Below are 25,749 nucleotides of genomic sequence, written 5' to 3'. Positions count from 1 at the left end.
TGAATCCTGTGGTCTCTTAGGAGAAATCATTAATTAGTTCTAATTTAGTCTCTTTGCAAGGAAAGGTTTCTGGGAGCTTCAAGACGGTGAGGCAGACAGAATTATGGCTTGGTTGGCAGTGATTATGTTACCAAAAGTGTGAAACTGTGTGACTTCCCCTAAATCCTGGTGTTACGGGTAAGAGGAAGGGCAGCACAGAGAAGGCTAAGCCTGCTTTGCAGCTACCCCTGACATGGTGGGCACTCCGAACTCGTTAATTAATTATTGCCCAAATAACTGTTCTCAATCCATCTCAATGGGAGCTCACCTAATGATATCATTATTCCCTTTTATAACGTATGTGTGTATATGTATGTGTATGTGTGTGTGTGCATTTAGTCAAAAGTGTATAATCATGAAATTATAACCAAATCTACTCTAATCTAAACCAAATCTAATCACGAGGCCACATCAGACTCTAACTGAGGAACAGTCTACAAAATACTTCGGTTGTGAATGGGGCCCGCAGGTTAGACTGTAGCGCTGTGTTCATGTTCATGTCCTGATTTTGATGGCTGCCTTTGGGTTACGTAGGAGAATGTACTCCCTTTTAAAAATCTATAAAGTAGAGACTTCCGCCAAGATGGAGGTATAGGTGGATGTGCCGTGCCTTCTCACACAACCAAGTTTAGGGACAACTAAATATTAGCATCAGACAACACAACCAGAACACGGAAAACTGAACTTTTCGGAAGTCCGCTAACAACAAATTCTTCAGCCCGACCGGTAAGGGGCGAAACCGGTGTCTGGTGAGGAGTTGCAAAGGAGGGCTCGGTCGGACCCGGGCGCGGAATCCAGACGCGCGAATCCGGACGCGCAGGTACCAGACGCAGGATTGGACCTGGTGAGCGACCGAGCGACCCACCGGGTGAGCGACTGCGGAGGAGACAGTGGGGAGGCGGTGCAGCGTGTTGACTGCGGTTGCCTGATTGCGCCGAGCGAGGGAGTGGGCGGTTGGACCTGCCGTGGTGGCGATAGAGGGCGCCGCCATTTCCCCGCTCTGACCACGCCCCCACATACAGCGTCACAACCCAGTGACCTGGGAGTCCAAAGGCGCCGCTTCTCACATTTAAAGGGCCAGAACAGACCAAAAATGTCGCAGGAAGACCTCAAAGCCCCAGAGATAAATCTAAGCGACGAAGAAATAGCAAAACTCTCAGACGCACAGTTTAAAACACTGGTCATCAGCTTCCTCACAGATCTGGTTGATTATAGCCACAAATTAGAGAAACATATGAAGGCTAAATTAAGGGAAATGAATGGAATTCCACAGGAAACCCATAGAGATGAAAAGGAAACTGGGACTCAAATCAATGGAGTGGACCAGAAGAAAGCAAATAATGGCCAAACAGAAAAGAGTCAAGGAGCAAGAATTCAAAGAAATGAGGAGAGTCTTAGGAACCTCCAGGACATCTTTAAACGCTCCAATATCCGAATTATAGGGGTACCAGAAGGGGGAAAGACACAACCACCAGTGGAAAAATTATTTGAACAAATAATAAAAGAAAATTTCCCCAATCTGGCAAAGGAAATAGACTTCCAAGAAATCCAAGAAGCTCAGAGAGTACCAAAAAAGTTGGACTCAAGAAGAAACACACCAAGGCATATCATAATTACATTAGCCAAAATTAAAATGAAGGAGAGAATCCTAGAAGCAGCAAGAGCTAAGGGGACAATCACCTACAAAGGAGTCCCCATCAGACTGTCAGCAGATTTCTCAAAAGAGACCTTACAGGCAAGAAGGGGCTGGAAAGAAATATTCCAAGTCATGAAATCTAAAGACCTACAACCAAGATTGCTCTATCCAGCAAAACTTTCATTTAGAATGGAAGGACAGATAAGGTGCTTCTCAGATAAGACCAAATTCAAGGAGTTCATCATCACCAAGCCCTTATTATATGAAATGTTAAAGGGACTTATCTAAGAAAAAGAAGTTAAAGAAACATGAACAGTGAAAGAACAACAAGCTCACAGTTATTAACAACCACACCTAAAACGAAAGCAAACTAAAAGAACAGCTAGATCAGGAGTGGAAATATAGAAATGAAGATCTCAAGGAGGGTTAGCAACAGGGGAGTGGGAGGAGGAGATGGGGGGAGAAGGTACAGAAAATAAGTAGCATAGACAGTAGATAGAAAATAGATGGGGGGGCAAGAATAGCATGGGAAATATAGAACCTAAAGGACTTGAGACACATGGACATAAACTAAAGGGGGGTAATGGTGGGGATGGGGGGGGCAGGGTGGAGGGGAATGAAGGGGGGAATAGAACAACTGTAACAGCATAATCAATTTTAAATAAATAAATAAATAAATAAAAGAAAAAAATCTATAAAGTAGAATTTTGAGGGAGGATGGAGCATTATATTAACTACTTTCTCTCAAGTCTTTTAAAAGAAAAAAATTCCTTGCTATACTTGCCATTTTCCATGAGTCTGAAATTGTTTCAAAATGAAAATTATTTAAAAATATATGAATTAGGCCATAGAGTGGCTCCATTGGTTGAGCATCAGCCCACAAAGCAAAAGGTCGCTGGTTCAATTCCTGGTCAGGGCACATGCCCGTGACATTTCTCTTTCACACCAATGTTTCTCTCCCTCTCTTCTCCCTTCCTTCCCTTCTCTTAAAATAAATAAAATCTTTTTCTAAAAAAAGAGACTGTCAGAGTGGACAAAAAACCAAAACCTAATAATATGTTATCTATAAGAAATACACTTTAAATATGAAGGTATGATAAAGAAAAGTGATGGAGAAGAAAAAAAAAGAACAAGATCTCAAATTAACAACCTAATTTTACAACTTAAATAAGGAACTAGAAAAAGAACCACCAACGCAAGCCTACAGTGAGTTTCCACCTCAAACCCATTAAGATAGCTACTATAAAACATAACATAACATAACAAAACAAAACAGGCCCTGACCGGCGTGGCTGTTGGTGAACACGGTCCCACAAGTCGAAAGGCCACCAGTTTGATTCCCGGTCAGAGCACACGCCTCGGCTGTGGTTTTGGTCCCAAGCTGGGAAGTGTATGAAAGGCAGCTGATCAGTGTTTCTCTTTCACAATGTTTCTCTCCCTCTTTTTCTCCCTGCTTTCCCCTCTCTCTAAAAATAAATAAATAAAATCTTTAAACAAAAACAGAAAATGGGGTTGGAAGGGATGTAATCGGAACCCTTGTGCTCTGCCGGTCGACCACTAAGGTCCTCTCAAAATGTAAAACCCTGATTTTGTTTGAGGAGTCACACGAATATTACGGCAGAGTCCTAGCGCCAAACTTACGCATTTTCCAGAGATTGGTAAAAATAGGAAACTCTGGTAAAGAAGTCTTTCCTATTTCCCCTCACCCCACCCCTTTGGATTCCACCAAAATCAGTGAAATGAAAACAGAAGCCGTAGATTAACTATGATGTGACCAAATCTCTACTTCCTTTGGCGAGCAGGAGTTCACCCTGAAGCGCTCCTGAATACCCTGGGATGAATTTAGGAAATCATAGAGGATGCCCAGTAAGAAATGGCCAGGTGGTGGTTTTAAAATACCACAGACAAGCTTTTCAATGTTTCTTCAAGAAATGACTCCTTGGCTCCAGGAAATAAAATGCTACATAACAAGCACCCAGCGAATGCCTACAGTGCAGCAAGCCCTCCACAGCCTGACCGTAAAGAACCAGAACAAACCGTCACAGATGGACAGAGAGAAATGTATGGAACCCTCTCATGGGCCCTACTCTCTTGACCCACCCAGAAACACAACAAGGATGTTGGCTGGAAGTTGGCACTGGATTCGATTGCTTGGGTTAGAGTTTCCCAGAGGTCAGGGGTTGAGCAGGAATAGGCTCCTCCCCTGTGGGTAATGGTGGGGGAGAAGGGCCAGCGCAGAGATCAGACTGGAGTGAGCCTGGCATTTCTGACCAACACAAACGACTGCTGTGGCTACTCTTTTGCAATGGCAGGGACAATGGAGGTGACAGACAGGTGTGTGCCTAGAACGAATGAACAAACCAGCGGCCCGCCAGCTGCCCACCACCAAGCTTATTTGATGGAGGGCTGTAGACAAAGCTTACTCAACAGAGAGAGAGAGAGATACAATGAAAGGGAATGGATGGATCAGCGAATTTACATTCATAAACACAAACAACATGGACTGGGGGGAGATGGGGTGGGGGGAGCAGCAGTGTTCCTGGGTTACAGACGGGGATGGGGGCAGGAGGAGGGCATAAACAGAGAGCAGCAACTTCATCCAAATCCCAGAAGACAAGGGCAGACTTTTGAAAAGGACACAGCTGCTGTGAGCAGGAGGAAACTGCACACACGGGGACTGTAAGGAAGAGATGACAGTGGAACGCATCTGGCTCTTCTCACTGCACCTGAACTTTGGTTTACTTTGGTTTCCCATTCCCCATCTTCTGGGTCAACCCAGCAGATCTTCTTGAAGGTGGACACCCTTCGAATACCTCCAGGTAGTTCTCATACCCACCCTGACTCCCACCCCTTCGTCACTGTGGAACAAATATCACAGAGAGTCCTTTTAATTAGTCACTGTGTTGCAATCACTTCTCACTATTAAATCACTCTGCTGGGAATGAAAATTCCTTCCTGCTCCAGAGTATCTTTTCCTCCTTCTGCCATCTACTGGTAGAAATGGAAATACAGTCTCTCACCTGGCTATTCCTGATTTGCAAACAGGCTGGAGTCTGAAAGTGCATTTGGGTACTACTTACTTATTAGGTGGAAGACATTTTTGGAAAGGAAAAAAATATATATATATGTATATATCATAAAGGATGGTCCAGTCTCTCATTCAATAAGCATGTGTGGAATGGATAACATGAGATTACGTGCACCTAAACACAGTGGATATGCAGACTAGAGGCTTCCAATTTGTACTTATCCCCTATCACCTGTGTACAGGGCAAGCTACCTTAGCCACTCTTCATCTGTGATCCTAGTGACAACAGTGATCGTGATGATGGCTAACATGCATTTGTCACGATGACGAGCCACAGTAAACCACACAACCCTGTGAGGTAGGCACGTTACAATCTGTGGCTCTTCAAATACAGAGACCGAGACGTGAAAAGGTTGAATGACTGGCCCCAGGTCTCCCTGCTAGTAAGGAGCAAATCTGACAGTCTGACTCCATAGTTCGTAAGTGGAAGGATGATACCCACCTTCTGGGATTGTCCAAGAAGTGAGACTCAGTGCAGGTAAAGCTGCTGACACACAGTATGTTTTAGAAATGACAGACACTGAACACTCACTGTGTGCTGGGCCTGCAAGGTCACAAAGGCACGTCCGTGAATAAGCCATGGTCCCTGCCCGCTGGGTGCCGATCGCAATCACAACTGAGTGCATAGGCTGAGTTCCGCTAAGACAGTTCTACAAAGGCGGCAGCATCTGACCTTCCCCTGGATAGTCTTCCTACTACCTGGCATGGTGGCTAGGACACAGCCGACACTGGACGGGAGGAAAGGAACAGAATTTAATGACCAAATAAAACTAAGTTCAAGACACTGAGTCAGACAGGATACATGCTCTTAATGTCCAGATTAGCAAATGAGAAAAATCGAGGTTCAGTAACCCACAAGATTATACCACAAGAGTGAACAGGTCTCAAATAACACTTGCCCTACACTTCCTGGTGTTCCCCCACCCCTCTGGTTTCTTCCAGCCCCTAGATGGCGCCCAGAGGTTAATGAAGGGCAGTAGGTTTCTGCTGGAATCAGGTGGATGGATGGCTATGAGCAGAAAAACACTTCACTCTGAGCCGACATCAGGGCCCGCATCACAGAGACTACATGGTCTCCAATGAGCCCCCTTTCTTCTGTCTCTCTTCCACTTGGCGCAAATCAGCTCTCTACTCTAGGTGAGACTGTTCAATGCTATTTTCTGGAGTTCAAGTTTCTAGTTATTTTTAGCTGGAGTTTTACTACATACCTGGGCCAGGTGAGGCAGGAAAAGGAATGTGGGTGTGGGTAACCCTTGAATCTCCAGTGCCAGGGTCTGAGTCTCTTATCATTCCAGCCAAAGAGGGGTGACTCACACCCTGGCCCTCTATCGTCCTAAGGCTACATTTCACCTTAAGAACTATGTGGATTAAAACTTCTTATACATTCCATAGCTCTGTATCCAAGCCTCTGGAACATACTTTCTTGATGATATTTTGTTACCTGCTTTTACTTGGATGCCTTCGTTTTCTGTAACCAATACCACACCCTGTGGTTCTTTCTGGTCCCATTTCCCAGGCCTTTGAAGGACCTGGGGAAAAGAGTATCTTGATTTAGATTATCTGATTTAGACTTTGGTTTTCTGTTTTTGTTTTTTTTTTACATATCTGCAGGTGAGAAGCTACCTGGAAAACACTCTGGACGTAAGCTGTCTACAGAGTCAGCCAAGTTCTTAGATATCTCTTGCATTGTTTAGGGACTGAGAAAGAATCATGATTTGGTGAGTCTCGGCCCCTTCTGGCAACTACTACCATCCCCTCCGAGTGCCCTTAAATTCAAGAGGGACTGGCATTTGGGACCCGCTGTGAGCCTGGAAGAGCCTGTCCAACCGAAACCCCAGGGCTGGGACCCTAGCTCTCCGTCGTAAGGCCGGGTGTTCTCATCTCACTTGAGCCCTGTACGGAAGAGGCAGAACCAGGCCAGCTGGAATCACAAAGCCATGACACAATGAATACTACATAACGTGGCTTTATGATTCAGATGGGGAACAGATCAATTTTTTTCTGGACCAGCATTACGTGACTATTCAGATACACCCTTTATTAAGTCTTAAAAGGTAAGGCGTGGGTTTTTTGCAATTGGGAGAGGGGGAGAGGTCAATTGTTTGAAGCTGCTTCTTAACAGAACAAAGGCCAGAGAACTTCTTCCCCATTCCTAAACTAGTCATTTGTAGGTTCCTTGACTGCAAGACAATTTACTTTTCATTTAAAACAAAGTCATTTTAGCCCTGGCTGGTGTTCAGTGGATTGAGTGCCAGCCTGTGAATCAAAGGTTCACTGGTTCGATTCCCAGTCAGGGCACAGGTCTGGGTTGCAGGCCAGGTCCCCAGTAGGGGGCACTCAAGAGGGAACCACACATTGATGTTTCTGTCCCTCCCTTCCCCTCTGTCTAAAAATAAATAAATAAAACAAAGTCATTTTAAACTCCTATACTTCTACCCATCCCACCATTTGGTCTGGAGACCTATTTCCTGTCTCCACTTTCTTTCTAATTAACTGTACCACTTCTATTTCACAATGCAAGCTTAAACCCTAAAGAACATAATTCAGAGAGCATTTGTAATGGGTCGAATAGTGTACCCCCAAGTTCATGTTTACCCGGAACCCCAGATTCTGTGAGCTTCTTTGGAAACAGGGCCTTTGCAGGTAGGTGCACAGCTGGTCCTTCAACACAGAAGCTAGTGGTGCGACACCCCCTCCACCGCCCCGTGCAGCTGAAAATCTGCATATAACTTTTGACTCCCCCCAAAATTAACTGGAGCTGTCCCTTGGTATTTAAGATGGATTGACTCCAGAACCCACTGAGGATACCAACACCAGCACTCTCAAATCCCTTACATAAAATGGTGTAGAACAAGGCATGTAGTTGGCCTTCCACACCGACAGATTCCCAACCATGGAATCCAGGGATAAGGAGTTATTGAACAAAATCTGAGTATATACATGTACCTGTGGTGTTCAAGGGTCAACTGTCATTGGTTAAGATGAGGTCCTACTGGGTTAGTGTGTGCCCCAAACCCAGTGACTGGTCTCCTTACGAGGCCAGGTGAAGACACACACACGAAGAGTGTTATGTGAAGACAGAGGCAGAGACTGGACTTGTGCTGCCAGAAGCCAAGGTGCACCAACCAGTGCCAGCAACTACCATAGTAGGAAGAGGAAAGGATTCTTCTGTTGAGGTTTCAGAAGCATGGCCCTGCCATACTTCGATCTCAGACTTTTAGCCTCCATGACAATGAGGCAATGTATTTTGGTGTCTTAAGGCACCCGGTTTGTGGTGCTTTGTTACAGCAGCCCCAGGAAACTCATACACACCTCAGTAAGGGTTTCAGCAGCAAGACTCAGCAACCTTCTTACAAGAGACCATGGCGCTGAACAATGACACAAACCCACGGCCGTGTCCTTACTTACTAATGCATCATACTTGTTTGTGACTCCTGCTCTTCACAATGACATTTTTATTTGTTACATTTGGGACTCTAACTTACGGTCTGGACCACTGCTATGCCTGAAGGCACACCATCCACATTTTTTTCTTCCCTTAGTGTCCCATTTTCCCATCCTAGCAAAGCACAATTAAGTATATATTGGGTTGGCCAAAAAGTCCATATGGCTTTTCCTGTAAAGCAAAAGACACATCATTCATTTTCACCAACAACTTTATTGATTTCGATATTTTGAGTATATCAGCTGACTCCCATGTGGTATAACATCAATTGTTCTCAATTAATGTCTCAATTTGATGGCCATCAACTTCAACAAATGTGCCCAACCATAAAGAATTGTCCAGCAAGAAATCTCCAGCACGAAACTTCGCAAACTTCTTTTGACACGTTCAGTCACAGCACCTTCTCCATTCACTGCACAACTCTTTTTTGCATTTCAGTTGTGCTTTTACCTTCCTTGAAATAATAAAGCATAACATGCCAAAAATGTCGCCTATTTCCCTTCGTGTTCAATATTAAAATGGCTACACAAAAATTCACCAACTTTGATAAGTTTTATTTATTTATTTTTGACCAAGAGAAAAAGTTTAATGAATAAAAAGCAAAAAAATAAAAAGAAAAGCAAACTAGTGGAAAGAATAGAACTATCACTGAGTCCCTGGATAATTTGGCCCAGTGTCAAAACTGGACAAAAAAATATTTATATTATTTAAATCTCTGTAATACTTTAATTAAGAAAACAGAAAAAGAAAGATGAAAGAAAGTGTGAAAGGAAGTGGAAGGAAGGAGATAAGTTTTTTTAAATGCACGCTGATATGACAGCTGTCACAATGCAATCTAACAAAATTGTTTCGAATGAAGTTAAAGGCAACTAAGGGCTGCTAGCCATCTCACAGAAAAAAAAAACAAACTTTTTGGCCACCCCAACATTTTAGAAATAACAGCTAAGCTTTAGTGGTAGTGCATATACGAGGTCTGTGGACCTCGGTGGTCCACAGACCCTTGGTAGAGACCCCTGTCTGTTGAAAAGTTCAGACTCCTTCAGGAGAATTCCAATCTCTCCTCCTTACCCACCACCCGTACCCCAATTTCAGCTTGCTTCTGCCATCACGCGCTGAGCTGAAGCAGCAACCGTCAATCTGCTTTTATCCACTGGCTGAGAGAGAAAGGGTCACCATTATCCTAAGCCATCCTGGAGATTCCCATCTGGAAAATACATTTAATGGAGAACTAGCCTCCAGTGGTAGCCACAATTCGTAACACACAGTCCCAAATACAGTCCCACCCACCTGTCTGCCTCTTCCTTTCCTTCCACCCTTTTTCTCCTTTCCTTTTTCATTGCCTCCTGAATCCTCTAACTTGGCCTTCACATAAACGCACCACGAGCAGCAATGAAATTTGAGGCAAACTTAACAAAATAAGCCATGAGTTAGATTCCAATTAACTTTACATGTTTCATCCACAGGCACCATCTTAGGATATATTTGTGGTAGAAAGCACCCTACTACCTGTATTTACAAAAAACCTTCCTGTAATCAACAGTTCACATCTGGCCACCATGGAGAATTTCACTTACATCTACTTTTCACTTCTCACCACTTTGACTCCAAGAAACACAATTTTGACCCATTCACTTTCATTTAGATGAATATGGAAGGTTTCTCTCCTGCCAAAACTTATTCTTGATCTGAAGCTATTGGAATTGCTTCATCCTGGTTCTGCCACTCAACACTCCCTTCTAATAAAAATGCTACATTCGACAAAACTGATCAGGCACCTTCTATGTATAAAAGCCCTCAGAGCACGACAGTGCACGACTGGAAGCACAAAGACATTTCTGATCTCCCCCGCCCCACCCACTCCCTACAGTGCCAATGTCTACTTCCTCCCAGCAGCCAATGCCCCAGCTTTTTACATCTCCTGAATTAAACTAACCAATAGATGAGGCCAAAAGAAAAGAAAGAGTGTCCAATGGCCACCAATAAAAAGTGCATGAAATTGGGCTTGGAATTCCCCTATAATAATGGTGTTTCCTGATTTTAATTGCGTCACCTGGGGATAAGAATCTATATAAAAAATCAGTCTTCCCAACCACCTGCTTAATCCAAGAGGCCAAGGAAGTGAATCTATTTAGGGATCTAAGGAATGCTTCTCTTACTTATGGACTTTGCTCCACCCGCAAGAAAAACATAACCAACCTCCTTTTAGCTGGAATTTCTTTCAAAGCTATCCATCATCTTGTTCCTTTGTTGACTGACTTTCAAAGTCATAAATAATGTTTAAATTAAGGACAACCAATGAATCTGGCATGTATCCACCACTGTTAGTTTCCTACCCATGAGCAAGATCTTATTTAAATACATTAAGTCCTTCAACCTATAAATGTCTTCAATAAGTTTGAATATTTTAAAAGTAATATTTAAATTTATTATTTCACATTATGTCTAACAAAGCATAAGCTGAAACTGCTTACATATCACCATTTCATAAACGTAAGAGCTTCTTTACAATTACAGGTCAAGCACTTCATCAACTTGGTCCGTGACTTGAAGCTGAAGAAAGCAAAAGGTCTGTGTGAAGTGACAGGACAACACGTCCTCCTCATGTCACAAGAACCAGAGCTGAAAAACAGGAACGACCCGCCATCGGCACTGTGAACGACGTCCGGCGGTACCAGCACTCCAGCGCGTAGAAAGGGGAGTAACTACTGAATCGGCTGGCAGATTCTGGACATAATTCGGACAGATTTCAGTCTGAAGAACTCTGCTGGAGGCTTCTTTCTTTTCTTCAGCCCCCTTTTTACAAAATGGAGCAGAAATCAAGTCTTGGTGAAAGAGGTTAACGGCCTTTCCGTTTCTTCATTTTGCCTCCGGCCACCTTGTTCCGGACACCAACGGCGCCCTCCCTGTCATCGTTGTCCCCCGCATCCTCCCGCGTACGTTTCTTCTTTTCTCCATGCTCCCTTAACTCCTGCGAGAAAGCAGAAGGATGGCACTGACAATGAATTACTCTCACTGATGGTTAACACTTCCTGCTCTCCCTCCCTAAAACCTCACATTAGCGAGGGCTAAGACCAAAATCCCAATGCACAAAAATGTTAACCTTACTAGTATCAAACATAAAAAAGTTAAAACCATAAGATATTATTTTCACATGGCAGACTAGCAAAAATTTAAGAGAATAGTAATACCTAGTATTGGTCAAAATGTGAGGACATTCACATCTACTTTCGCTGGTGGAGTGAACTACTATAGCTTTTCTACAGGGCGACACGGCATTCGAGGTCAATTCAAACGTTAACTGGACAGTTCTTAGCCCAACAGTTCTACTTCTACGAACTATCCGAAGGAAACAGACAAGTGTGCAAAGCTGTACATGCTACGGTGTTCAACCTAGTGCTAGCTAAAATGCAAAAAAAATTAGAGAAAACATAAATACACATCAATGTAAATCATGTTACATATCAGTAACAGAATTCCTTGTAGCCATGAAGAAATGATCACATGGATCTATATTTGTTGAGATCAAAAAATGTTAATCATATGTGATTAGATAAAGTCTAATTATGGCTAAAGAAAGAAAAATAGTCAAAGGTTACCAATGGTTCTCTGAAGGGGATAGCTTATGTTTCATTTACTCCTGGGAGCAGGTAACGCTAGCAAGGCTTCTCCTTTAGGATCTTCTCATCTCCACTACTACTGTTATTGTTAGTAACTGTGCCGTTTATATTAGTGTATCTGGTGCTCATAAAACCATGTGAGGTGTTCAATGTAAGTATAGTGCCCTAAATCGGGCTAGGAACTGCTCGGTAAGGAACTGCTTTTGAGAACTCAGACACACTGTCCAAGCTCACAGCTAGGCCTTCTGATCATAAGTCCACACGTGAAATATGAACAGTGGCTGAGAACATGGTCACTGTGTCGGACTGAGTCTGAACCGATTCGACCACTTGGTTGTATGGTCTAATGATGGACCGACTATCGCTAAGCTTTAGCATGCTCATCTTAAATTTGGAATAAAATATTATCCAGCTCCTGCAGTTTCTTATGAGGACTAACACAATACAGTATCTAGCAGAGTAACATTCAGTTGCAAAGAAGTTGGTAAAAAGTAAGTTGCATACCATTCGGGCAAATCTTTGGGCTTCAGTCACACGTTCTGTCAGCATCATAACCTCGTCATCCTGTGTTGGAAAGACAGGAAGTTTCTTCCCAATCAGGTGCTCTATGCGCTGGAAGAGCTCCACGTCATACCTGAGGAAGGGAAATTGGCATGCTTTGGGGGAATGACCATGCAAATGTCGGCCCATTCCAAAACTGTACGATACATGATACCATGCGACAGTGTTCAAGCCATACTGAATCTAATGTTCCTAAAAGCAACCTTCTGTGCACAGCACACTAGAAAACCACCCAACGGCCTTTACTCCCAGAAAAGCACTGGGTATGTAAAATCTGTTCCCCTAAAAATAGTATCAGAAATAGTTATTCCAATTCTATGAGTTGAGGGAAAGGTACTGCTCTTTGGCTCTAGCAGTTAAAGAAATAAAAGGGCTTTGTTTTTTCCCTTCTGGGTGTCAAACACTATACTAGACCTTGTCCAAGTACATCTCCAATCTTCACTAACATTTGCCGCAGTGAGTTCTTTGTTGTGGGGCTGTCCTCTGTACTGTGGGGTGCTCAGCAGTGTTCCTGGCCTCCACCCACAGGAGGCACAGTGACAAAGTCATGATTTCAGGCTTTTCCAAAGGTAGGTGTTACCATCTCCATTTTACAATGAAGAAAATAGGATTAAGGGAGGTTAAGTAACTACTGTAGTAACTGGTGGAGGGAGGTTCCCAGTCAGTCTACTCCGAAGTTCTGCTCTTTGCTCTACACCGCTTTGCCCCTAAAGCCATTCACTTACTGGGTGACAAACGTAATAGCCTTTCCAGAGCGCCCAGCTCGAGCTGTTCGACCTACTCGATGGATGTAATCCTGAAACAAAAAGGGTAAATTTGAGTCACGTGAACTATAAATAACACCAATTAGCTGCCCTCCACACATGGCCCAACTGGGGATCAAATCCACAACCTTTCAGCGTACAGGACGATGCTCTAACCAAATGAGCCACACCGGCCAGGGCTTTTCCTTTCTTTTACGGTACATCTACAAGGCATATCCACCTGGTCCCAAAGCATATTAACATGGCGTGGGAAAAAACAGCATTAGATCTAGAGGCAGAGCTAGGTCACCGCTCTGGTTTTACCACCTACCAGCCATACAACTATCTGCAAGTCACATAATCTCTCTGAACCTTGGTTTCTTATCTACAAAACAGGACAGGAAGGCATTCCCAAACTCACAGTTACTGTGAGAATCAAATGAAGCAGACAGCACCTTGTATACAGCAGTTAAATATACGGCCAAGAGAGGCCAGCTGTTCTCAGCCAGGGGCGATTTTGCCTTCCCCGGGGGGTATTTGGAAAAGTCTGAAAACATATTTGTTTGTCACAATGTCACCTGCGGTTGGAGGCCAGGAATGCTGCTAAGCTTCCTACAATACAAGGGCCAGCCCCACAACAAGGAACTCACTAGCCCCAGATGTGAACAGTGCCAAGGCTGAGAAACCCTAAGAACCACAAGCTGTCACTTGTAAAGAAACGAGACTGACGGAGCTCAGCACGTGTTGCATCTGCTCTCTGACCGTGAGCATCTAACCCTCTCTTTAGCTGCCTTCATTCACATGTATTGACATCCTATCTGCGGGTGTACGCAAAATGGTGAGTGAACAAACCAGGAGGGTTCCCAGTTTCTGATACTTAACTAATCATAGACAAAAAAAAAAAAAGATATTGTAACTAAGGAAAAACAGAAAACATTTCCTTGAGAAATAGACTCTGGATACAATGGAATAATACTCAGCCATTAAAAAAAAAGAATTAAATCTTGTCATTAGTGATAACATGAATGGATCCTGAGGGCATTATGCTAAGTGAAATAAGTCAAAGAAAAACAAATACCGTATGACCTTAACCTATATGCCAAATCTAAAACAAAAACCAAAAAACTGAGCTCAGGCTGCCAGAGGTCAGGGTTGGGGGTGGGGGAGTGAGACAGGTGAAGGTGGTGTAAAAGGTACAAATTTCTAGTCATAAAATTAAAAAGCCATCAGAATATAATATACAGCATGATGACCATCATTATTAATACTGCATTGTATATTTGAAAGTTGCTAAGAGAGTAGATCTTGTAAGTTCTTATTGCACACCCAGAAAATCTGTTATTATATGTGGTTACGGATGTTAACTTGACTTACCATAGTGATCATTTTATACAAATGATCAAATCTTACAAATACATACATACCAATACCAATATCTTATGATGTACAGCTTAAACTAATATACTGTTATATGTGAATTATACCTCAACTGAAAAAGAAAATATACTTTGGCACTAGAAAGTCAGATCAGCGACAGGACTTACCTTGGAATGAGTAGGGATGTCAAAGTTGACCACTACATCCACATGAGGTATGTCCAAACCTCGGCTTGCAACATCAGTGGCTAGAAGAATGGAACGAGCCTTTGCCTTAAACTTATTGAGGGATCCAAGACGCTTGCTCTGAAATGATGAAAAAAAAAAATGAAAATAATTTAAGGACTCTTGGAATCTAAGACATACCACCTAGACATGCTAATACAAGAGACAGAAACTTTTTAAACTATACTTCCCCTTAAGTCCAGATTGGATTCACAAGTCAAAAGGAAACACAGAAGCAACAAAAAAATATTTAAGAATAAGGCTAGAAAATACTAACATGCAATAAGAATTTTTTAACATGATGGGTAATTGGAAAATAATCTATTAAAAATCCTTAGAGACCAGAGAATCACTGTTACAACTAAAAAGATCAACTCAATAGCTTCCATTCCAGACAACCACCTAGGAATACTCTAATCAAGCTTCCCACTATCCTGAGAGGAGGAAGTAAACATCCAGAACACTTCAAAGCCCATGATTAAACAATTACTAGAAAATGCATTAATGTCATGTGTTGCTGTTGTACAAATCTATCACTATACGGTTTATCTTTCTTATGCCACCAGTTCACTGATGACACCAAGGAATCTTTACCTGACTCATCTGTCCGTGGAGGGGGATGGCAGTAAATCCAAGATTTCGGAGTAGCAAGGCTGTTCTCTGAGTATTGTTACAGGTGCTGCAGAATATCATAAAGGAGTTTCCAGCCAATTCATTTAGAATATAAACCAGGTAGGTATCCTAAGTTACAAACCCAAAACAATATATATGTAATTGAACCTGGAAGAAAAGGTTGGAGCCCTAAGCAAACACTGAGGTAAATGACATAAAGGACTAAGTTTACAGCTGCTGCTCAATTGTGCAGACTCCCAGCTGCCAGCTTTGCACTCCTCAACCAGCATTATCACCTCTGTGAGCCAGGCACCTCACATACAGCCTGGAGCTGAGCACCAAGAGACCTGCACTCAGCAACCAGAAGTCCTCACATTAAGGTCCAGCACAAGGGTCCCTCAACTATAAAAAAGCCACATAATAAGCACATAAAACAAAAACTACCTCAAGGATGGGGTTGGGAAGGAATTATATCACGACTTCATTACTGTGGTTTATTTAGTATGTTGTGAATTCCTGGAATGTTTGGCTCTACCAGAGATAAACACATCATAGCATACTCTCTAAAGCAAACAGAAAGGACTCCAATCTTCGGCACAGCTCTTAGCTAATCAAGAGCTGATACATTTTCAGATACTTTAGTGAGGAAAGAGAGGGAGAGGCAGAAATGACCAAAGTAAACACTTTACCTTGAATTTAGAGGGAATAAAAATATAATATTGCTGTAACTTCTCAACTGTCTGGTATTTAGAGGAAACAGCACATTTCACAGGATTTTTCAGTGCTGCTCGCTGAAGTTTTTGCACCTAGAGAAAAAAAAACCTGGAATAGTACAGATTCCCACAGGCTCTTTCTATTTTTACTATTACGATTGCTGTTTTCATTTATCAATTCTTTAAGAAAGAAATAAGAAGTCCTAGAAACTGCACCTTCTTGGTCATGGTAGCAGAGAAGAGAAATGTTTTCCGATCTCGGGGAATCACTTTGAGAATCTTGTCGACCTAAGGCCAAAAGGAAAGGCTATCAATTAACATTTCAAGTGGACACCTGCAATCACTCCTTCCTCGTGAAGGAGACAGAGACTAGAGCAGCAAACTGAATACAGCACTGCGGGGGGGGGGGGGGGGGGGGGGGCCTCAAAAATTCAGTTCAGTCCAGCAACCATTTATGAAATATTTACTATTTGACACCATGCCAGAAGCTATCAAAAAATGTGATTCAGAGAAAATGAACAATTTAAATTAGTAGATTAGAACTGATCTAAGAGAAAAGTCAAGAATGGGTATTAATCAACCAAATAAACTATGATGAGATCATCAAAAGACAACAACAGATAGTTCAAGGTACATGGAAGAGGCCTAAATCCAATGAAATGGAAGATAACACCTGGTTTTGATATATTCCTCATCTCTGAAATCAGTCAGACTACATTCTAAAGAAGAGGCTAAGACACTAAGGACGGGAGAACACCAAGAATGAACAAGGCAGCAGAGATGTTTAAATCAGCTGATGACGATGCAGCACTCCACACACAACAGCGAGAAATGAACCGAATTTTGAAACAGGGAATGTGAAATGCTCTAAGAGGAAACAAACTGAGAGCTCACCTCTGTCTCAAAATCCATATTCAATATTCTGTCTGCTTCATCCATGACCAAGTATTTGAGAGCTCTTAAGTTGAAACCTTTTGTATTTTCCAAGTGGTCAATCAGTCGACCAGGAGTTGCTGCCAAGAAAGGTTGAGGAGAAAGATCATGGTCAAGAACAAAGACAACAAAAAAGGAAGAAAGTTACCAAGTCCCTCCTCTTCCCCACAATTTCAGAAATTAAAAAACTAAAGAGGATCACAAAAATCTGTTCTTCAGCCCTAACCAGTGTGGCTCAGTGGGTTAGGTGTCATCCTGCAAAGCAAAAAGTTCACCAGTTCAATTCATGGTCAGGGCACATGCCCAGGTCATGGATTCAGTCCCCAGTTGGGGCATGTGCAGAAGATAACCAACCGATGGATGTTTCTCTTCCTTTCTTTCTCCCTCCCTTCCCCTCTCTCTAAAAATAAATAAAATCTTTTTTAAAAAAAAATCTGTTCTTCAAAGACTTTCCGATGGAGTAGGCAGTTAGACATGAAGAGAGCAGCAATGTACAGAATGTCACCAGGGCAGAAAGTCCCGGGTACCTAGCAAGGGGCAAAACTAGAGAAACAACTATTACAGGCTAGGACCTTGTCCCCAGGGTGACCCTTCCTCCCCTAGCATGTTACCGGTCATGCAGTTTAGACCCCTGGAGGTCTAAAGGGGCTGGAGAATAGCCTCATCTGCCTCCCATACAAACACAGGCAACGACAACCAGACAAGCCCCAATAGGTCAGCTTACAGAAGAAGTGGTTAGACCCCCCTGGTTAAAAGGAGCCCTTTCCGACAGTCTGGGTCAGCTCGATTATTCCTTTCGAGTGTACTTCTGCTTGACTTGCTACATAAACTTACTCCTATGCTAGAGTTCTTGGCTCTGAATTCTTTCTTAGCCAAACTCAAAAACCCAGGTCCACATTCGCCACTAACATTTCCACACAAGTAAGTTGCACCCAACACTGGTAGATTTTCTCTAATTCATCACTGCCAATGCCTTTCACCTTTGGCAATTACTCACCTATTATTATATGTGGTTTTTTTGCCAGGGCCAGAGATTGGGACATTGAATCAATTCCACCTACAATCACAGCTACAGGGGGAAAAAAAAAAGACCATAGAAAAGAGATACTTCATATTTTCCATAGTTCACTGATCATCTCTTAAAGCCAATGCTATATTTCAACTTAAATTTGTTCTTCCCTTAAATTTACAACTTTCCCCAAAGCTAAAATACCAAATCGGCTTTTTGGTTAATAAACTTATGTTAATTATACCTCCTTCCATTCTCCTTTTACACTCACTCTCAACTAGTGAAGAAACCCTAAGACCCTTTTCCTCTTAGACACTTACCACTCTGCACTCCAATAGAAGACCCCAAGGCTTCAAACTGCTCAGAAATCTGAAAGGCCAGCTCTCGGGTGGGAGTGAGAACTAAAGCAAATAAACGCTGGGGCGTCTCCAGCAGCGCATTCAGTATGGGCAAAGCAAAGGCCCCTGTTTTTCCAGAGCCAGTTTCTGCCAGCCCAATGATATCACGACCTAGGAAAGAAAAAAAGAAAGAAAATATCTAACAGCAAAGAAATTGACTGCATGCTTCCACATTTTATGCAATGACACAACGCTGAGCACAACGCAGACGCTGAATAAGTATTTGAGGAACTGGGGGCAGAGGAAGACTGAACAGTCAGAAAACATGCTCTCTATTCTAGACAAGCTCAAAATCCAGAGATGAGACACACAAGTACATAATAATGTGATTAGGGCTTTAACGAGCCCCTTCAAAACACAGTGAGAACACTACACAAGGCATAACTTACTAACCCAAGGAGTCAGGAAAGGCTGAAAGAGGTGATGGATAAATTAAACCTAAACATAAGCACAGAAGGAAAGGAAGGACATCCTCAGATGATGTATGACGAGAGGATGAAAGCTTTAGAACAGCAGTCCCCAACCATTTTGGCACGAGGGACTGGCTTCACAGAAGACAATTTTTCCTCCAAACAGGGCAGGAGACGGAGGGGAAGAGCCAGGAGCTGAGCTCAGGCAGTGAGCGAAGCTTCACTGGCTCACCTGCCACTCACCTCCTGCGGTGTGGCCCAGTTCCTGACAGGCCACAGAGCAGTACCGGTCCTCAGCCTTGGGGTTGGGGACCCTCACTTTATAAGACACAGTACTCTCAGGGAGAGTGAAATGTGTAGTGTTGCTGGAACACGGAAGTCTTAGGGGAAAGGGCAGAAGAATGAGGCTAGAAAGGAAACTCATAAGCCACGTTAAAGAGTTTTGATGTCTTCTTATAAGTAAGAAGACCTGAGGAATTCAAAGCAGGGAGTATATCATGACTAATGTTTTTCGTTAGGAAGACAGAGCAGGCCTACTGGCACAGAGAGGCAACAAGGAGCCTAACAGGTCACTTCTGACGTAAACATGTCACAAGTAATTCCTTAAGAACAGGTCCCCGTGGGAAGCCCTCAGCTGATAAAGATTTGGAAATTACCTCCCAAGCCAAAACCCCTAGAACACTGCTCAACGGGAATGCTTCCCACTGAGCGATGATCTCCACAGATGTTCTGTATCAAATTCTAGCACGGCGGTAATTAGCCACGTGCCTCTAGCCTAGGTACTTAATCCTGTCGGCCTCCATCTCACCAATAAAATAATCATTCCTACCTTTCAAGATTGTTATAAGGTTTAAGAACAATGAATGTACTCAGGACTCAGTAACTACAGAAACTGACACCCTCATTAGTACTCAAATTAAAATTTTAAAGTTAATCTTGTAGGAGAAAAGAAAAAAACTTTGTTAGGCTATTTAAATCATCTGCTTCATCAGAATCTGTACGTTCAAATGAAGCCTTTATAAACTAGTCATTAAAGTGAGACAAGATCAACAATGGAAATAAACACATTTTCCATGGTGATCATGTCAATCACATTACTCAGTGCCCAGTAATCTTTCATTAACTCCTATTTTCTCTGCATTAAATGCAAACTTTTGACTGAAAATGTTAGAATTCTTACCACCACCTAATTCTGATTCCGAATCTTCCCACCTGAGTCATAGGAAGAGAAAGTCGGAATGTACCAACCCTCCTTTCTGTTATTTGAAAGCGACGCCGGCACTGCTGACAGCTGAGGCTTCTTCCCTATAATGGCCTTAGCACCGCCCTTATCCTCCTAGCTTCCCTAAACAAGTCGGAAGTGTTCGCTATCTCCTCCTTGAAACACCCTCCCTGACCTGATGTGGTGAAACTGTACTCGGGACTTTCAGCCCTCCGCCAAGCCTCCGTCTCTCCTCTCTACCATCTCTTGGCCTCATCCGGCAACCTCACCCATTTTTGGTTTCAGCTACAACCTCTTCGGACATGATGTCTACATCCAGTTCTAGCCTCTTAATCAAGCTCCAATCCCCATATTCCAACTGTGCATTAGTCAACTCAATCTCTTTGATACCTAAAATTATTTCCAACTGAATTCACTTTTCCTGAAATTATTTCTCCTCTTGTGTTTGCTTTTTATATAAGTGGTATAACGATAGTATGTCCTAAACACATAGGCTAGAAACCTTGTAATAATCTGAGATTTCCCCACACCTTGCCTTCCACTTCAACAAACTAGTTGTAAAATTATAATGATTTTTTCATCATTTCCTCTTTTTCATCCTCACTACCATTACCCTACCCATTATTTATTCCTAAACATATTGCAATGGCCTCCTAACTGATACCCCAGCCTCCGGCCTCTTGTCTCTAACATATCCAAGAATACAACTCCAAGGATTTCATTCTTCTGCTAAAAAATAATCTCCAAAGCAGCTCCACTGACTATGAAACAAAGACCAAATTCCTTAGCCCAGCACTCAAGTCCTTCAGGATCTGGCCCCAGTCACCCTACTAATCTTTCCCAGCACTCTCTGTTAAGTGCTTGCAGGCCTCCACACATGCCCACATTCTCCAGTCATCTTGGCTTTTTTTCATGCTCTCTCCCCTGTGGCTAGAAAAGTCCTCCCCTCCCATTACCTCTCAATGTCTAAATCCTATTCGGTCTTCGAGGTTCAACTCAAATGTCTTTCTAAACTCTCCAGCCAAAAAAATTAAACAAATGTTCTCTAATCCATTTCAATTACAAGTAATCTATTCTACTCCCTCAGTGCACTTTGAAATAACTTTCTTATGTCCCTGTTAACTTTGTAATAAATTTGTAAGTGTCTCCTGAAGAAGGCAGAATCTTAACTCTTGGTGCTTTATATTTGTATCACATACTTAGTAACTATTTATGGAATGAGCAAATGGAATTTCACAGAATAAGTCTAATTCTTTTTCTGCACAACAGCACTTCAAAGCATTAAAGCCAATTATCATACCTCTCCCCCTAACTAAATTAGTCTCCTCCAGACCACATGCACTCAGTTCCTTGAACTATCTGTGGCTATGCTTGATACTGTACCACATTCATGGCCACTCAGCTGGTCCCTGAACAATGATCCCCAGAACTGAGCATAGTATTCTAGGTGTGTTCTAAACAGCACAAAGCACTATTCTCCCTCCAGAGCTAGTTCAGTTCTTAACCTGGTACTTGTGAGAGAGGAAGTCAGGATACTGTGTAACTTTTATGTGTAGATATATTCATACATTTGTTTCTAGGGAGAAACTCTTTAATTTTTATTTGATTCTCAAAGGGATAGGAAACCCCCAAAATGTCACCCTTCTCCTACGGCAATGCACCTAAGGTTACATTCAACCTTCTCTGAGGGTCTCAATGACTTTCTGTTAACACTTCTTGGTCTCTTTTACCACCCACCCTAATCCTGTCAAGTTCAGCTTTGGGAATTTTCCCCTCTACTCCTATCAAAGTCATTCTGTTGGTTTCAGTCCCACTAGTCATCAGCCACTCTTCTGCAAATCTGATAAGCATGTTTAATTAATGGCAGGAGCTCTCAACACCTCTCTATATAACACAGATACCTGGCACCCTTATGTAAATCTGCCCTTATTTTTCATAATTTCTAACAAGTTTCTCGTTAATACATTTAAATCCAGTGCTTCCTTAAAGTCAGCATCTGCTGCAAACACTAAATCCCCTTTCAGAAAGTAAGCTCAGTAAAACCGGAGAACTTTTTGAAAACCCGATAAGCCACCTACTTTTATCTTTAGTGACCATAGTTTTATTTCACTTCCAGTATGCAAGCAATAGTTCTCAAAAGTGGTAAACATTTGAGTAGAACTCCATACTAAATCTATGCCAGGCCGTATGTTTAATTTCAACCTACCTTGTAATGCCAAAGGAATAGCTTCAATCTGGATTTTGGTGGGCTTTGTCCATCCCAACTGGTCACAAGCCTCGCACAACACATCTGTCACACCCTTCGAATTCAGAAGAACACACTTTAGCAAAGAACACACAGCCACCCCCCTCCTAATTAGAAGACTCTCAGAGCCACCTTGCTGCTGACACGTGCATGCATCCCTTACACTTTGACTCAAATGGCACCTATTGTTTGCCTGCTCGGTCGGCATCTTCATGAGTGTTATGAGACAGTAGCTGAAGACTTAACACTTTCTATTCACCAAGGACAAAGCCAAGTTCTGTACACATATTTCATTTAATCCTCATGAGTCTACGAGGTATTGCCCCAATTTACAGATGTGGAAAGTGAGGCGCAGAGAGCTAACAACTTGCCTCTGGTGGGAGACTGGGTCAGAATTCAAACTTGGCTCATCCTATTCCAAAGCCCAAGATATTACAGAATAAGTAAATGGAATAAGCCGATACGCCGCGTGTACAACCTCCCAGTCGGATACAAACATGGAGAGCTAGGCCCAGCTTTTATATACCACCAGCAGAGATCCAAGGTCTCTGCCTGCGCCTGGCGCCAGCAGTACAAACAGAAAGCAGTGTCATCCACCCTCACCAGGTCTTTAAATGTTTTAGCTTCTTCCTCCTCCAACCCCGGCTGGGGCGCTTCTGCTGAAGAACTGTGCTCCTCGGGCGCCGCCATGTTGTTCGACGGTTCCGGAAGTGGGTCGGTGACGCGCGGGACGCTGGTCAATGTAGTTGCAGTTCTCCCTAAATGGCGTGTTCTGAGCGCCCCCTTGCGGGATTGCCGGGCTTGGCAACAGCCGACCAGGAGGTGGGGCTTTGCGGAAATGCTGAAAAAGTTAGGAATGGATGTAAGCGTGTGACTTGTGGAATTGAGCCGAAGGCAGGGGGGACTGATGACCAGAGCCTCTGATGTGCCCTTTGGGTCCCTTTTAAAAAGCTTTCTCTATCCATTATGTTCCACTTTTTTTAACCACAAAGTTTTAAACAGGTTAATATCACAGAAGTATTTATTATCATTTCATTCCTTTATTCAGCTATTTGTTGAGTGCCTACTATGTGCTAGAGCTATGTTAGATGCTTAGCGACAGGGACGGCGACCCCTACCCGCGTGGAAAAGACAGTAAGTAAATAAGTGATCATAGATCCTTTCAAATTATGAAGAGTACTATGATTTAACAAATAGAAATAAAAATGATAGTGGAACTTAGGGAAGGCGGATTTGGGTCATTACTACAAGATTGGGGAAGGCCTCTCCAATATTTGAGCTGAGACCTCACTGATCAGCAGAACGAAGTCCCTTCAAGAGCCCAGGGGACCATTATTTCAGGCGGAGGGAACAGTAAATACAAAGACTCTAAGGGAGTATAGCTGGTGAGGCTGTTCTGAAATCTATCATCGCTGAGGCAAATTAAGTATATTGCATGCTCCGTGCCCAGCATGCAGGTTCTCACACAGTGCCAGGGTGTTCTGGAGGTGGACAGTGGAAGAAATCTGGTGTCTGTTACCGGGAGAGCAGACAGTGAAAACGTATACGTGGTGTGAGCGAACATGCCCATAACAATATGGCTGTATCTCAAGAACCTGTGTTGAGTGAGAAAAGTATAAAATATATTATATACATTTAAAATATATATTCACAAAAAAAGAAAAAGAAGCCCTGGCTGGTGTAGCTAAGTGGATTGAGCGTGGGCCTGTGAACCACATGATGGTGATTCGATTCCCAATCAGGGCACATGCCTAGGTTGCAGGCCAGTTCCCAGCAGGGGACTCATGAGAGGCAACCATACACCGATATTTCTCTCCTTCTCTCCTTCCCTTCCTCTGTAAAGATAAATAAATAAAATATTAAAAAAAGAAAAAGAAAACATATGTCCACAAGATACCACCTTCTTCTGGAACACATACAAACAGAAAAATACACTCTAGACATTTTAGAATTATTGCCTGTGGAAGGAGAGGAATGGAGATGAAACTGGGAACTGGGGGTTGAAGATGATACATATGCAAAGCAAGAGAGGAGACTTGTGATGATAATGATAATGCGCCTTGACCAGAGAACTATCAACGCAACTGGACTCAACTCAGTGTGCCTGAGGACCTTCCCAGCACCAGCGTGAAAAAAGCCTCTGGTTTAGGAATCAAGTGGTGTCCTCAACAACGGGGCCGGGTAGGGTGAGGTCGGAGAGGCGGACTCAGGCCAGACCCTGCGGTTTTCTCTTGCACAGTCACACTCAGAATTCCTCTGCCACGCAGATTTTTTTTCTATAAAAACAGAAAAGCAGCTGAAGTGTTGATTTTGCTTCCCTGAGACTCACTGTCTGATTTCATGTAGGAGAGAAGAATGGGAAATGGGAAGTGCTGAGAGAAAGTGAAAGGCTGCCTGGGGAGTGAGGGAAGCGGAGCTGAGGCCCGAGAAGGGGACCCAGGTGACATCAGCTGGAAAGGCTATAAAACGGTCTAAAGTTACCCACATTTTGTCTAAAATGTGTTACAGGAAAGAAAGAAAGAAAATCACACGCAGATTTCCGCAAATCTGGTGCTGCTCCAAAAGGATTTAACTCACCCAACTGCTATTACACTATAAAACTCTGTCCGTGTTAGCCAAGCGAAAATCTTTTCTGCTTGTTCTTGGATAATTCAGCTACAGCTATATTGAGCACTTCCTCTGGTGCTAGTGTCCCTGAGGAGTGTGATGACGAAGGCAGCAGCGTCACTCTATGCCTTGGTCCAGGGCACCGGCAAGGGTAGGACCTCAACCAACAACAGGCAGGTGGGCGACGGGGTTCACGTCAGACCAACAGGGGACTGCAGGTGGGTTCCAAAGAGGGAAGCCTGCATCAGCTGAGAGGAGGGCCTGCTTTTGACTATTCCTACCAGGTTTGGAGTCATTGGGACATTTACATTCTGGTCGTAAAAATACTAGAGGTTCCATTCTAGTAACGGACACGTGTCATATCCTGTGCTTCCAGAACAATGAGGAAGGTTACACAGGAAATCCTAGTGAACTACAAATGACGGCGGGGGTGGGGCGGGAAGCTTGAAACAACGTACAGGCTTCAGAGTGAAAGGTTAAAGGGACCGACCCCACCAGACTCTGAAAGTGTCTCTGCTTTCATGGGCCCCTTCCAACACACACATAAAAATTACACTTTATGGCTGCATCAGGAAAAAGACAAATATATTAATATTATAAATTAGCCCTGGCTGGTGTGGCTCAGTGGATTGAGCACTGGCCTGAGAAACAAAAGGTCGCCGGTTCAATTCCAGGTCAGGGTACGTGCCTGGGGTGTAGGCCAGGTCCCCAGGGGGGGTGTGTGAGAGGCAACTGATTGGTGTTTCTCTAATACATCAATGCTTCTCTACCTCCTTTTCTCCATCCCTTTCTCTCTCTTTCTCCTTTTCCCTCTCTCTAAAAATAAATATAATCTTTAAAAATACATATTAATATTATCAATTAGACTTT

The 25,749-nt window shown here is 43.0% G+C and overlaps 1 protein-coding gene across 1 annotated transcript; it reads right to left on the bottom strand.

Annotated features, from left to right (window-relative positions):
* Positions 1–8,401: 8,401 nt before the first annotated feature.
* On the bottom strand, positions 8,402–23,113 carry DDX47 (DEAD-box helicase 47). The gene is made up of 12 exons (XM_037136587.2): positions 22,876–23,113; positions 22,234–22,327; positions 18,318–18,506; positions 17,986–18,057; positions 16,950–17,068; positions 16,272–16,343; positions 16,032–16,148; positions 15,325–15,471; positions 14,674–14,811; positions 13,112–13,182; positions 12,330–12,459; positions 8,402–11,176 (listed from the first exon to the last, which is right to left on the bottom strand). The coding sequence occupies exons 1-12, from the start codon at positions 22,960–22,962 to the stop codon at positions 11,045–11,047; spliced, it is 1,368 nt and encodes a 455-aa protein (XP_036992482.2). The 5' UTR covers positions 22,963–23,113; the 3' UTR covers positions 8,402–11,044.
* Positions 23,114–25,749: the final 2,636 nt, after the last annotated feature.

Source organism: Artibeus jamaicensis, unplaced genomic scaffold, assembly GCF_021234435.1.
Source record: "Artibeus jamaicensis isolate MK-2021 breed Jamaican fruit bat unplaced genomic scaffold, CSHL_Jam_final contig_233, whole genome shotgun sequence".
NCBI lineage: Eukaryota > Metazoa > Chordata > Mammalia > Chiroptera > Phyllostomidae > Artibeus > Artibeus jamaicensis.
This window is presented reverse-complemented; position numbering and strand designations above follow the sequence as displayed.

What these genes read in the sequence shown, in the direction of transcription:
- DDX47 (XM_037136587.2), bottom strand. Translation starts at nt 22,962, where the DNA reads ATGGCGGCGCCCGAGGAGCACAGTTCTTCAGCAGAAGCGCCCCAGCCG. An exon ending in AAAACCACATATAATAATAG is followed by an intron (nt 17,069 to 17,985) that starts GTGAGTAATTGC and finishes CTTTCTTGGCAG; the next exon opens with CAACTCCTGGTCGACTGATT. An exon ending in ATATGGATTTTGAGACAGAG is followed by an intron (nt 16,344 to 16,949) that starts GTGAGCTCTCAG and finishes TTTTGGCCTTAG; the next exon opens with GTCGACAAGATTCTCAAAGT.